We start from the raw sequence: 14,350 nt of genomic DNA on the forward strand, positions 1-14,350 counted from the left end.
TTCAAGGCCAGCCTCAGCAACTTAGTTAGACCCTATCTCAAAATAAAAAATAAAGGGCTAGGGACATAGCTCAGTTGGTAGAGTACTTGCCTCACATGCACAAGGCCCTGAGTTCAATCCCCAGCACCTCAAAACAAAACAACAACAACAACAACAAAAAGAAGGTGAAAATAAAAAATAAAAAGGGTTGGGGTGTAGCTCAGTGGCAGAGTGGTCCTGGGTTCAATCCTTACTACCTCAAAAGGAAAATAAATAAGATAAAAAGCAGGGCATACATCAGCATGTCTCATATATAAAACCAGGAAATATGTACTTTCAGTATAAATGGTCTGAAAGGATGTGTGCAATACAATTAAAATTGGTTGCCTTATACAGCAAAATACTTATATAACAAGTATTCCTTACTGGACACAAATCTATGCATAGCACAAGAGGGAAAACTAGAAGGGGTTAACGGAGGGAGGCTGACTTACATTTTACTGCAAATTCCTTTGTACCATGTAATGTGTTAACCTACTCAAAAAAAATCAGTAAAACTTTTTTTTTTTTTTAAACTAAGTACAGAGTTTACCCTAAGGGAAAAGGTAGAGTAGAATTCAGAGAAGAAACAATACATTTTTTAATCTAAAATCCATTACACTCCTCTCAGCCACTCTTCAAGGACACTCCTAACACAGAGACTCTGAGCTTGACCTCACCAAGTCAGGGCCTCAAAAGCTCTGTGGCAGCTGTAGCTTCCCAAGAACAACAAATCCCTTTTCTGCACTTCTTTGGAAATACCATGCAAAAAGTATTTCTTTAGCATACTAAGCATATCTTTGGAAATACTGGCTAGATTTCCACAAAATTTACACATTACCCTTTGGATCACTGCTAAAACTAAAGAAGTGGCCTAGAAGCCAAAAGTAAAGAAATGCATAGAATGATGGGATGTCCTGTACATACTACTGTATTCACTTTGCCTTGGTAAAAGGGTGGCAAGTAGAAGGAAATTAAAGCAGGAAAAAAATGAGTATATTGTACACAAATAATAACATTTAGCATTCTTTACTTATATAGCAAGTATTCCTTACTGGATACAAATCCATGCATAGCACAAGCTTTACACAAAAGAATAGGTCCATACCATGCAGAATATAACCCCATGATGAAGTCTCTGCAAAAGCCTGACAGACTGCTTTACTAAGGCCAACTGGTAAGTTTTTGTTTTTGTTTCAATTTCTTGTCAGTATCTCTATCATGCAAGCTGAGAAAGAGCAATTTATAAAGAACATCATTTGTGGGCTGCAAAAAAACCTCAAAGGCAAGGAAACACATTTTGAAGGTTAATTTCAGGGAAGTTTATATATTAAGTGCATACTTTTCAAGAGGGGAAAAAGGCTAATATTCCTAAATCTTATATAAATCATCTTAATCTCATTCTAACTGCTTGATTAATTAGATCCAAAAGGGAAAACATTATGAGGAATCCAAAATAGGCAAGTTTTATGAACTATGTTTCATAGACAATGCCCAAAATCTAACCCCTTAACTGTTTGCTAATGGCTGTAAGCAGCAAACTGGTCAAAGAATGTGGCTGTATCTAGAGATCATTTCCCACTATTAGAAATAAAAATAAAGACTATGCCCACCAGTACTAGTCTGAGGCTACCATTTCCCCAGAAGAGAGCAAATCATTTTCATTTGATCTATAAGCAATTTAGATATTTAGTCCCACTAGCACAAGCTACATATTTACTAGAGGGAAAAAAAATCTCGTGTACTCCACTAAACATGAAGCATTTTTTTTTCCTCCTATTAATCCTAAAACCAAACAATGCTTAAAAAAAATGGCTGTAAACATTACACATAGGAGACACAATTTTTTAAAAATTAAATGGTGGATGGTGAAAGACTTTCTTTTCAACTTCCCCTAAAATTCAAGGTTCAGGGCCAGGTAAACAGGCATGCAAATGAGACCACAGCCTCCTCAAGCTGGACACAGGGCATGCCTTGGCTGCAGAAAACATGTAAGTAGCAGTTATAGGTTTTCATGCCAACAAACTAAGATTAACAAGGATGAGTAGAGTCTGGATGGAACGAAGGCACAAGTTTTTTGCCTTTTTGATGCAGACTCAAAAGCCACAAGCGCACACATTTTGTCATGACAGGTTCATACCACTGGACTTCAGGTGCTTGGATCTCTCTCGTTCCTGGGTTGTAGATTTTGGCATAAAAGGAGTAAGTCCTCGGGACTTGGTAGGTCTCATATAGCCTTTCATTGGTTCTATTATTCTGCTTTTATCTTCCTTCTTTCCTTCTCCCAGTACCTTTGGTTCCGATTTTTCTGTCATTTTCTGAGGCTCTTTCTTGATGTTTTCTTTGAGTTCTGGGAGTTGAAGATCCTTGGAAGCAGCCATTTCTAACTTATCTACCACCCCTGAAAGAGGAACTTCAACTTTGCCACATGAGAAACTGGACTGGAGTTCTGGTGTTGGTGGGGAAACACATTGTAATTTTGTGACTTCAGAAGCCAGTATAATTTCTTTAAATTTATCCTTTTCGCTTTTTGGAGGCAAGGGAGTCATATCAACCTCCTTATTCAAATAATCTGGGCCCTTAGAATCTCTATCTTTAGTATTTTGGTCCTCGTGGTAACTGATCTTTTGTGCTTTGTCTCCCAATAAGTCAGAAATTTGAGCAGAAGTAGAACCTTTCTCAGTCTCCTCCTCTGTGTTCACTGAAGATGTTTGGAAATCACCCCTATCTCCATATGCTTCTAGGACTCTGGTCTCTCCTGGCAAGCCCTGGTCATCTGTGGGAACTTTAGGAAGAAGGTGCCCTTTTGCTGGCCCTGGGATTTGCTCTACTGAACAGATAGATTCACCACAGAGTGGCAACTCAGATTCTCCTACCACATGCCCTTCATCTACCCCTGCTTCATTTTTCATGGGAACAGCAAACTCACTTTGATTCTTAAGACAGCGATCTTCCTGACTATTCACTGTTTCTATGGCTGCTGTAAAAGGCAGGGCAATTCCTTCTGTGCTGGCAGATGGCACAACAGCAGAGGGAGTCTTGGGTCTTTCTGGCCCTGGGACCCCATCTTTGTTGCAGTTATTTTCCACTAATAATTTAGAAAGCTGAGCTGGTGCTCTCTCTTCCCCATTTTTTGCCAAGGTGTCTGGTAAGGAATCATTTTTCTTTACTACTTGAGGAGGAGTAGTGGGCATTTTTTCACAGGCTGCTGATTCTACAGCCTCTATAGGAGCTGACTTATTCATGAGCCCTGACAGTGTTCTGGGACAGGTAAATGTAATATTTCTATTTTCGTCCACATAGCCCATTCCTTCAATTCTGTGGTCCCCTGTGGTTTCCACGGGAACATGTATTTTTGTTGCATCTAACTTATTCTCCAGAATGTGCTTCTTGGGAAAACTATTTTTAACTTTTTTGCTTTTTTCATCACTACTCCTTTTATTTGGTTTGTCAGCCACTGCTGTGTGTCCCTTGGTTGCATCTGTCTTGTTCTCTTCAGATGCTATTGAGGGAGCAAATCCTGTCTCCTGAATTTGGTCTTGGCAGCTCATATCTGTCACCTTGGCAGCTGGTTCAATAATAGCAGAATCCTTGGCTGTATTTGTTTTGTTGCCCTTAGGGGCCTCAAGCTCAGCAGAATTAACCTCAACATTTTTACCTTTTTTGTCAAGTGCTTCCACTGTGTGTGTACCTGATACATGAAAGAATAAAGAATCAAGTATTTGGGGGGAAGTGTGTCCTAATTCCCTGTTTTTATAGGGAATGCTATCAGATACTTCTCCATCCTTCCCTACAAAAGGTGGATTAGGAATTTCCTCCTTATCATCCATTCTAGTAGGTTCTATGGGATAATTAATTTTAGACTTTTTGTTTCTGCCTTCATTACTTCTCTTTTTAGTCGTTTCAGAAAACCAAGGAGTTGACTCATGACCCATCCAAGGACAACTTCCTTCCTTGCTCTGGTTACTGACACGTGTATTTTTTACTAAGGCTCCTCTTTCTGACCTAACATCAGAAGTCCGAGTCAAGGTTGATCTATTTTCCAAAGGAATCCATGCCTGTAAAGTGCTTTCCACACTAGGATCTATTATCTCCTTAGGCTCCCCCATCACTACTGCCTCAGTGAAATCAATCATGGTTCCTGGTTGCTTTGAAGAATCTAATCCCAGCTCATCTCTCTTATCCTCAGTAGTCACTCTTTCGGTTTTAAGAATTGGTTCACTTAACCCAAGAACAGCCCTTCCATCATTCTCACTGTCCAGAACATATAGCAGGTCAGATTTAATTCTTGGCTTCCCAGAATTCATTCTCACTTTCCCAGAACTTCCCCTTCCCTTCCTGTTTTTGCCATCACCTGTCATTCTCTTAAACGGCTCATTCCCTAGCCCAGGAGCCTGAACTGACACTTGGCCTTGCAGCTGCTCAGAAGCCAAGATGTTGATTTCCTCTCTTTGCTTGGGAAATGCTTCCCTTTCTAGTTCCTTAACTTCTACAGATCCTTTAAGAAACACTTTCTGGTTGACATTCTGTAGTTTAGACATTTTACTGTCATCATTCTCTTCTTTGAGACTATCTTCTAATGGATTACTTGCTATCAAAGTTGGTATCAAATTAGGCAATTCTTTTGCTCCTATAGGTTTTGAAACTCCACCCACAACCTCTTGGTTCAAGATAGGAGAGCGAGCCTCTTTGGATCTGATCTCCAAAAGAGTTTCAGCTTTATGTTCAGAAATTTCTGTCAGGGATCCTGTCAAGTTAGGAAGGCCCACTATCTGGCCTTTATCCACAGGGGTCTTCAGGAGGGGTGCAGGTTGTGATTTGTATTCATCCAGCTGCAACAATTTCTTATCTTGGTTATGTGGCACTGATTTGTTTCCTCTGCCACGTTCCTCTACTCTCAGCTTGGACTGAGAATTTTCTGCAGTTTTTGGAGATTCTTCTGGACACAAAGTAACTCTGAGATTCTCTGAGATAAAGTTCTCACCTTCTAGTTTGGCTGCTCTAGAGTCACCTCCATCTCCTTTTTTCAACTTCTCTCTGGATACAAGTCCATATTCCATGTTCACAGCAGTGGACTGACTAGGGAGGACACCTGATTTATGGGTATAACTGTTATGCCCTTCTGCACTGTCATCATTCCAAGATCCCCCAGCCCGGGGTTGAGAATATCTCTTTTGCTTTGGTTTCTTCTTCTTTTTCTTCATCACCATTGGCATGCTTTCTATATCCCAGGCCTCCCTGCCGAGATCCCTCTGGGGTTCAAGGAAGTCAGCATGAATACTTTTCCTTTGGTTCCCAGGATAACCACAGGAAGGTGAACCAGAGACCCAACCCGACTCACACAAAGGGAAAGGGCCTAGCCTGGGATCAAGAGTCTTCTGTGGAGTCAAGACTTTCAGCAGCTCAGGAGGGGCCCTGGTAGGCTTGAGCTGGGCTGACCTGCAGTCACTGGATCTGCAACCTTGTGTGCCTTGTGTGAGAGGGGCACCTGCAATACATGAAGTTGGCTAAAATTCTAAATAACAAGCTTCTTATTCTTTCTTAAAAACAAAAAACAATAGTTCATTTAGTGACTCATTTAAGCAGTCTGTTTCCACCAATCCATATACTAATTTCTTTAGGAAAACCATTTATTCCCAAACATTTCTTATTCTTAATTGGGATGACCATTTCAGGTAAGAATTTTTTTCAAACACATTTACAAAATATTTCAAACTTTTCTTTTTTCTTTTTTGGTACCAGGGATTGAACTCAGGGACACTCGACCACTGAGCCACATCCCCAGCCCTATTTTATATTTTATTTAGAGACACAGTCTCACTGAGTTGCTAAGCGCTTCACCTTTGCTGAGGCTGGCTTTGAACTCGAGATCCTCCTAACTCAGCCTCCCCCGCCACTAGAATTATAGGTGTGCATCACTGCGCCCAGCAAAATATTTCAAACTTTCTAACCTCTGTAATAAACTCACTCACTACTTATAAATCTCATCTGATTTATTTCTCCTTGTAATTATTAATAGGTACACAAATCTCAATTCTAAACAAGAAATTGTACTTATTTCTTTTTTGGTGATGTTTATTAATTGAATGAATACTTATTCATGATTTGGGACAGAATTTATAATTCTAAGAGTCTGTCACCAATATTATACTGATCTGTATCCAATGAACTAGACTGATTCTGGGAAACAGACCCAGAAGTCCAGATTTATGCTGTTTAAAATTTAAAAAAAAGACTAAATAGTATTTTGGCCAGAGAAAAATTCTTATCATTCCAGAACATCCTACTTTGAAAGACAAATGTGTTAGATTTCAATGTTCTGTTCTTAAATGTACTTCCCAAAAGACAAAGAAATATGCATAATGATAGTAAGCTGACAAGAATTTCAACAGTTAGGACAAGCACCCTTGGAAAAGTTTCATGAAGTAACACAATTTTGGATCCAAATTCCTGGAAAGAAAATCACTAAAGGCAGTCTTCAATGATTCCTGTCAAGTATGACCCAATAAAATGATTTCAAAATACTTAACTAGCACCTTTTGTTTTTGTCCTCATCCCTCCAATGTCCTCTAAATCCTTAATATCTCAGGTTAATTTTAGGTTTTGTCAAAAAATTGTGAGCCATAGCACCTCACAGTATTTATTACACTTAATTTAGGAATTAATCAGCAGCAACTTGATGCCATCACTTATACTATTTTCTTCAATTATTATGTAAGTCTTTGTTTTAGAGTTCATGCCTGGGAACTTCTCTTTCTATTCAGGTAACAATATAATAATAACTCTAGGTGCTTCAATTATTTGGAAAACAGGAAGATCAGCGAGAACGAGGATGGATATCTATGTGCCTTAGGATGGTCTATCCTGTATACAATTAGCACTTACTTAAATCTTTACTGACATTCTCAGTCAGTAAAATAACATTTAAAATTCATTTATTTAGCTCCTACTTGCTGCTAGACAGTGTGTAAACTCTAGGGACTCTAAATGAATTAAGTCCGAGCACTGCCCTCAAGGAGCTCACATTCCCATCATAGCAACAGAAAAGTATACAGAGAATCATCAAGTTGACAATCATATGCACGTGTTCCTGGCTTATCAACAAAAACATGTAATCTTAGAAATCACTGACTGAGCAAACTTAAAAGTTTTACAGTATCTTAGAGCAGTATCCCTCAAAGTTTAATACATGTGAAAATTACTTGGGGTTGCTGTTAAAATTCAGATTATAATTCTATAGGTCTGAGAAAGAGTCCAAGATTCCACATTTCTAAGATGTTCAGTCACAGTGCAAATGCTGTTGAGCCATGGAACACACTGTAACTAGCAAGACTTTAAAGAACTTAATAGTTGAACAAACAGATATAGGCAAATAACATACCTAAAACTACTAAGGAGAGTCAACAGATGAAATAGACCAAAATTTAGTGTCCTGAGTTGATATAGTGGTGATTTTAAATATTTAACAAGTTGACCTTCTGCCTAAACAAAATGAAATCCATTGAAGAAAGGAAACTGACCTCATAAACTATACTGCTAATAACAACACAACCAGGAAAGCAGGGACAATGTCTACCAACATCACTTCAATCACTCCTAGTGTAAGCTGTTTGAGAGTCCATTTGGTTTTCTTCACTTACCTGAGGTCTCTGAAGAAAGTTCAGAAGGCTGACTGCTGAATGGTTTCTTCTGTTCTAATTTCTCTAACACAGAATCTGGCAAGTTGTCCTTTTGGCCCGTGGCTGTGACTGGTTCTAAAGGTAATAGTACAGATCACATGTGGGTAAGAGAGTAACTATTTCAGATATTTTTCCACCCATGAGAAATTAAAGGTGGCAATCATTTTTGAGGAATTCTCCTACAATAGGCAGCAGAGATGAAGAGCAGGTTAAGAAGTAGTCAGGAGAGTTTCTGTTTCTATCTTTCAAGATGGGAAAAATGACAAACTCTTTTAAGTTGGGAATAATTCAGTGAAATGGCAGAAAACAAACTAATGGCTGGGGCAATATACTTGACTTGAAAAGGAGAAATAGGACCTATTACAAAATGAGAGGAGAGGTTGGCCTTAATTAGGAGCAGGAATAGTTATAAAAATAGGAGAGGGGGTTGGTGTTGTGGCTCAGTGGTACAGTACTTGCCTCTCATGTGCAAGGCCCTGGGTTCGCTCTTCAGCGCCACATAAAAATAAATAAATAAAATAAAGGTATTGTATCCACCTACAACTAAAAAATAAATATTTAAAAAAAAAAAAAAACAGGGACTGGAATTGTGGCTCAGTGGTAGAGCATTTGCCTGGCATGAGTGAGGCACTGGGTTCGATTCTCAGCACTACATATAAATAAAGGTCCATGAACAACTTAAATATATGTATATATATATGAAATTAAAAAAAAAACAGGAGAGAAGTCAGAGTCTATGGATACAGATACAAACTGTGTAGATGAGCTAACAGACGATTGTGGTTGTTTTATTTCATTGCAATTATCTGGAAAATAGGAAGATCAGCAGATTGATAAGGTATTGGAGGTTGGAGGAGGGTAAAGGTAAGAAAGAGCTGTCTAGGAGAGTAGGAATATGAATAGATTTGCAAAGCACAGTGAGACTATTTATTTTAACTGGCATGATGCCTGTCCCTTAGTCTTCTGGAAGGTAATAGTAAAGATCACATGTGGGTAAGAGAGTATTTTTCTGTGGATGATATAGTGTCCACTTGAAACTATACCCTGGTAAACAGAAATACTGAGAGGAAACAAAGCTCATACCTGGTGAAATCATGAAAGTAGGTGCAGCTAACTGCCCCTCTTTTTGGAGAGACTGTATCTGGGAATTTTCACTTATTCCTTCCTGAGTCTGGGCAATTTCCATGTCTTTAACTAGAACTGATGCCACCTCTGTTCCTGAGGGTGGTGCAACATCCTTGGCTGGAGTCACACTGTTGGCCAGGGTCATCTCTGTTCCAGGGGACAGAGCCACATCCTTAGCCAGGGCCACATCTGCTTCTGGAGGCAGCAGCATATCCTTGATCAAAGTTACTTCTTTTTCTGGGAGTGGAGTTATATCCTTGACCTGAGCCACCTCTACTTCTGGAGACACAGCCACATCCTTACCCAGGGCCAACTTTGTTTCAGAGGGTGTACCCATATTCTTGACCAGGGTTACTTCTGTTTCTGGGAGTGGAGCCACATCCTTGACAAGGCCCACCTTTGATTCTGGGGACAGAGCCACTTCCTTACCCATGGTCACTTCTGTTACTGGAGGTGGAGTAATGTCCTTGTCTGAGGGCCCTTCTGTTTCTACTGCATCCTTCGTGAAGACTACTGTTGCTTCTGAAGGCAGTGTCATGTCCCTTGGCACAGCCACCTCTTTTTCTGATAACAAGACCATCTCCTCAGCTGAGGATTTTTCTGTGGATGATATAGTGTCCACAGCTAGTGCCACCTCCATTTCTGAAAATGATACCATACCCTTGCCTGAGATTGACTCTGTTTCTTTGGGTGATGCCATGCCCTCATGTGAAAACAAATCCATTTTTACAGGTGGTACTCTCTCTGTTTCTTCAAATAGTGTCACATCCTTGCCTGCAGCCACCTCTATTTCTGTGGGCAGCACCATATCTTTAGTCAAAGACACATCTGTTTTTGCGGGTGATATGACATCCTTAACTGGGACCACTTCTTTTTCTATAGGTAGGACCATGTCCTTGACCAGAGACATATCTGATTCAATGGATGACTGCAAGTCCTTGGGCAGTGTCACATCTGATTTGGTGGGTTGTTCCATATCTTTAGTCAATTCCACCTTTGTTTCTGTGTCGGGTGCCATTTCCTTGACCAGGGCTACCACTTTTTCTCCAGACGGTGCCATTTCTGTAGTCTTCTGTCCTATTATTATTTCCAATGCTTTAGTTGGTGGCTGTTCTTCTACTGATGCCATTTCTCCTTCCTTGGGTAACTCTAAGGGAAATAAGTTAAAAATTTGGGACCCATCATTTTCTACTCATACCTCTGCACTTAAAACTCATAGGGCACAAGAGTATTTGGCTATTGTGACCTTAAGACCTTAAACATAATTAAGAAGGTGTTGAGGGGCTGGAGTTGTGGCTCAGAGGTACAGCACTTGCCTAGCATGCGTGAGGCCCTGGGTTTCATCCTCAACACCACATAAAATAAAATAAAGATATTTTGTTCGTGTATTACTAAAAAATAAATATTAAAAAAAAAGAAGCTGTTGATTTAGTGCATGCTGCCTACTCCTTGATAATCCCATCATTTAGAAGGATAAGACATGTGAAACTGAGAAGACAAATTGTGGAGGAGAAAAGGAAAACTATAGGCTTGAAAACACAGGTATGTATTAGTATTAGGAAGGGAACCTATGGAACTGCTGGTCAGTTATCTTTCCTATTAAGAAAAGAAGCCCAGAACTCTAGGCTTAGTGGTTAAGTGAACCTGGGTTCAATTCCCAGAACCAAAGAGAAGGGATTTCCTCTTAAGATTGTATTTTAATTATAATTTAACTCTCCCAGCTCTGATATCTTTAATACAAGCTTAAAAACATTTGTGATAATTCTGAAAATTTTATGTGTCTCTTGTAAGCTGCTAAAAATATGCCCAATGATTTATATCAATTATCAATATTTCAATTACTAACTGATAAAGCAGATTTTAAGTAATTCACCTGTCATCTGTGGAAGATTTGCAGTGGCCTCTAGAGAAACAAAGGACTCCGAGTATGGAGGGTTTGGGGCTTCCATAGACCACCCCTGAGGTACAACAGTTGCAGGAGCAAATGTGTCGCAGGGAGGCATACCTAATATCAAAACACAAAACACATTTTGAAATTTGGTTGACAAAGAAGGAAAAAAAGGCATTTGGTATTTTAAATCAACTGTATATATTGCCAAGAAGACATAGGTCTAAGGAACAGTAAAAAACAAAGTACAAAAGTTTTAAATGAAACACTCCTAACAATCTTCAGGTTTTGTGTAATTATTAACAGGCAGCATCACTATATCCCAGGAAGACCATCAATCAATATATATTGCCTACTTTTACAGGATATTACAGAGATTCAAAATATCAAAGATTGAGCTCTAGTAACACCACAATCAAAATAATAGTGTACAGTAAAGAAAGGTGAGCCTTAATTCATCAGTAAAATGAGATTTAACACCTGCCTATATGAAAATATTTTGTTAATTATTAACAACTAGCTGGATGCGGTGGTACTTATCTATAATCTCAGTGACTCAGGAGATTGAGGCAGGAGGATTGCAAACACCAGGCCAACCTCAACAATTTAGCAAGACTGTCTCAAAATAAAAGGAGCTGGGGATGTAGCTTAGAGGTAAAGCATCCCTGGGTTTGGTCTCCAGGACAACCCTCAGAAACAAACAAACAAACACACACACACACACACACACACACACAAACTAGGCAAATGACAAATATAAGTGGATTATTGTAATGCTTATCCTATGCCAGTCTCAACAGATTTAATATCAGTCCCTGCTGAAATCATTATATGTTTTTGTGTTTGTTTATTTTCAGGAGGTAGGGTCTCGCTATGTTGCTCAGACTTGCCTCAAATTCTTGGCCTCCTGTCTTAGCTTCCTGAGTAGCCAGGATTATAGGCATATGCCACAACATCTGAGAAGATTAATACAATTTAGATACAGAGACAAGTAGACAAATAGCAAACAACGCATACTGTACATTATGAACTAAGTGATATAGGAGTGCAGAAAGAACCATGAGGCCCAGACTATCACAAAAGGCTTCAGAAGAGAAGCAAGAGCAGAAATAGAGGGTGGTCAATTTCAAAGACAGAGGACACTCTGAGCAAAGAAAGCATAAAGATGCAAACAGGAGGAGATGAGGATATTACTATTTATGATAACTAAGATTATTTAATGATTACTCTACCAGACACAATGCTAAGTGTTTCACACAATTTTATTTAATTGTCATCACTTCTCTAATGTAAAAACTAGTGCTGGCTCTGTTTTGTAGATTAAAAAAAAAGAGTTTAGGGAGGAAGTAATTTGCTCAAGGTCATGGGTCATGAGTGAATAAAATGTGGATGCAGAATTTGGCCCTAAGTTAGAGGTCTTATGAGAGGATGTCCATAGTCTCTGAACAGCTTGACTGTGAATTCTCCTCTTTAATCTGGAATAAGCCTGGTCACAGTCAGAGGCCCTACATCTGATTCTGCCTATTAGTTAACATGAAAGATGATGGGTGAAAGCTCATATTAATTGAAGCTAAGGGACTATAGGAGACCAGAATATGCACCCAAATAGGCATAAGATTACATTGAATGCAAGTCAACTGAGAAGTAGATACGAAAAACAAAACAAAACAAATAGGGGCTGGGGATGTGGCTCAAGCAGTAGCGCGCTCGCCTGGCATGCGTGCGGCCTGGGTTCGATCCTCAGCACCACATACAAACAAAGATGTTTTGTCCGCCGAAAACTAAATATTAAAAAATTCTGTCTCTCTCTCTCTCTTAAAAAAAAAAAAAAAAAAAAAACAAATAGCAACAACACAAAATCCAATCAATTCTTAGCTTTCCTCCTATTTGCCTAAAAGCAGGACAAATACTTTCAAAAGTGTTCCTCCACCCTCTGCATCTTAAAGTACAAAGGTTGATTACTGAAGACAACTGTATGCTCTTATCAGCCTGGAGATGTCACCACAGGAATCTACATAACAAGTTTTACTCACTAGCCTTTACCACCTACTTGCACCCTCACAGTTTGCCACTAAAGACCCTGAAAAGTCCTTTTCCTTTATCTTTCTAATTCTCAAAAAAAGTATGACTTTTTATCAAAGAAGCTATATAACTGAGTTCTAAAGCCACTTCTTTGAGATTAGTCATTCCCCAAATACCTTCCTTGTGTATATGAAATATACATGTAATCTTCACTTTCTTTTTCTCTTTTGCTATATGTGCCCTAAGCAATAAATCTAAGAAGGAAAATTAATTTTTCTTCCCTACAGAATAATTCCAGCTAGAGAAGCCATACCGTAACTGTCTTCCAAAGGATTATTATGCCCTGTAAATGTCAAATCATTTGTTGTTCCACTGGAGAGAAAGAGCAAATCTGCTAGTCCGTCATCATGGTGCATCTTAAAGGGATCTAGAATAAAGAAGTAATCCAAAACTCAGTCCCAGTGAATGCAATTAGAAAGGTAAAAACATTTCTTATGACAAATATTGATTAGTTACATGTGTGTTGTCCAGTAGTAAAATAAGTTGAGATAACATGTGACTACACATGTAGGCAATCAATAAATACTCACTAATTCATTTGTTTCAAGTTAATAATATATAATCCCTTATTCCCGTAAGGTTTGATTATCTAAATCACAGAGCCAACAAATGTATAAAACTGAGAGAACACTTAATGCTCAACTCTAACATTCTAAGAGGCAAAAATAAAGAAAATGGAATTTTCAATATATAAATTAGAGATTTTGTTACTAAATAAATCAGCTAGAATGTTTTCAGAACAAGTTTAAAAAGGGAAATTTTCACCTCATGTGGACATTGTGAAGAAAACTGCATTTCAAAAGCTCTCTGAATGGAGTTTGTCCTGAGAGAATGAATAAACTCTAGATTCAGGAGTTGGCATGAGTGAAGATACTCAAAAACATCAGTAAACTCTTTGTGCTTTCTTACATGAAAAACATAAAAAAGCAAAGCTGGTCAGGCAAATAATGAATTATGATTTCTAAGGAGGCCTTCTCAAATTCTGTTTCCATGTTAAGGATTTGACCCAGGTCTTGAGAGCCTGCATGTCTAACTATTTCCTCTGATGAAGCTAATGCATGATTCCCTAACACACTGTCAACATCAGAGGCAAGTATGTAAAAACCCAGGTCTTGGGAAAATGTTCATTTCCTTGGCTCTGAGACAGCTAGACCACCCCTCTTTTTATAAAGGGTTTCAGGATTAGAGGAGACAGATACTGCATTGCAAAGTGTATTTTGAATAATTAGAAGGCATAATTGAGAAAGCTGGGGTCAGGGGTGGAAGAAGCCTTGAGGCTGCCTTTCAAATAAACAGGGAAGGATGTAAAGGCAATCTGGCTGTAACATCTGTTATGCAAGGTCAGAGACAGGATCATTTAGCAAAAGGATATATTTTTGTTCAAGTCAAGCTTGAAAAATACTTAAACTAAATTTGAGAACTGAGTGGTTGGAGAAGGGCACACCTTTTCTCTATATTCCCTCTCATCCAATCTCACAGTCTAAAATTTCATTAATAAGCAGATGACACTCAAATTTTTATCACTAGCCCTCTAGAGCTATCCCCTTATTTCCAGCCT

At 38.8% G+C, this 14,350-nt stretch overlaps 1 protein-coding gene across 15 annotated transcripts in view; it reads right to left on the minus strand.

Moving 5' to 3' along the window:
• Map4 (microtubule associated protein 4) overlaps positions 1-14,350 on the minus strand; it is a 169,938-nt gene that overhangs the window by 40,580 nt on the left and 115,008 nt on the right. For 11 of the 15 annotated variants that reach the window (XM_046436419.1, XM_046436409.2, XM_046436413.2 and 8 more), the window contains 4 exons: positions 13,046-13,159; positions 10,696-10,827; positions 8,781-9,971; positions 7,659-7,772 (listed from right to left, as the gene is read on the minus strand). In XM_046436419.1, the coding sequence (XP_046292375.1) occupies positions 7,659-7,772; positions 8,781-9,971; positions 10,696-10,827; positions 13,046-13,159 (1,551 nt within the window). The remainder of the gene's footprint in view (positions 1-7,658; positions 7,773-8,780; positions 9,972-10,695; positions 10,828-13,045; positions 13,160-14,350) is intronic. The other 4 variants (XM_058576746.1, XM_058576742.1, XM_046436420.2 and 1 more) reach the window with 1 other exon arrangement.

The sequence above is a fragment of the Marmota monax genome, unplaced genomic scaffold (genome assembly GCF_021218885.2).
Source record: "Marmota monax isolate L192 unplaced genomic scaffold, Marmota_monax_Labrador192_F-V1.1 WCK01_AAM20220418_F8-fsc00021, whole genome shotgun sequence".
Lineage (NCBI taxonomy): Eukaryota > Metazoa > Chordata > Mammalia > Rodentia > Sciuridae > Marmota > Marmota monax.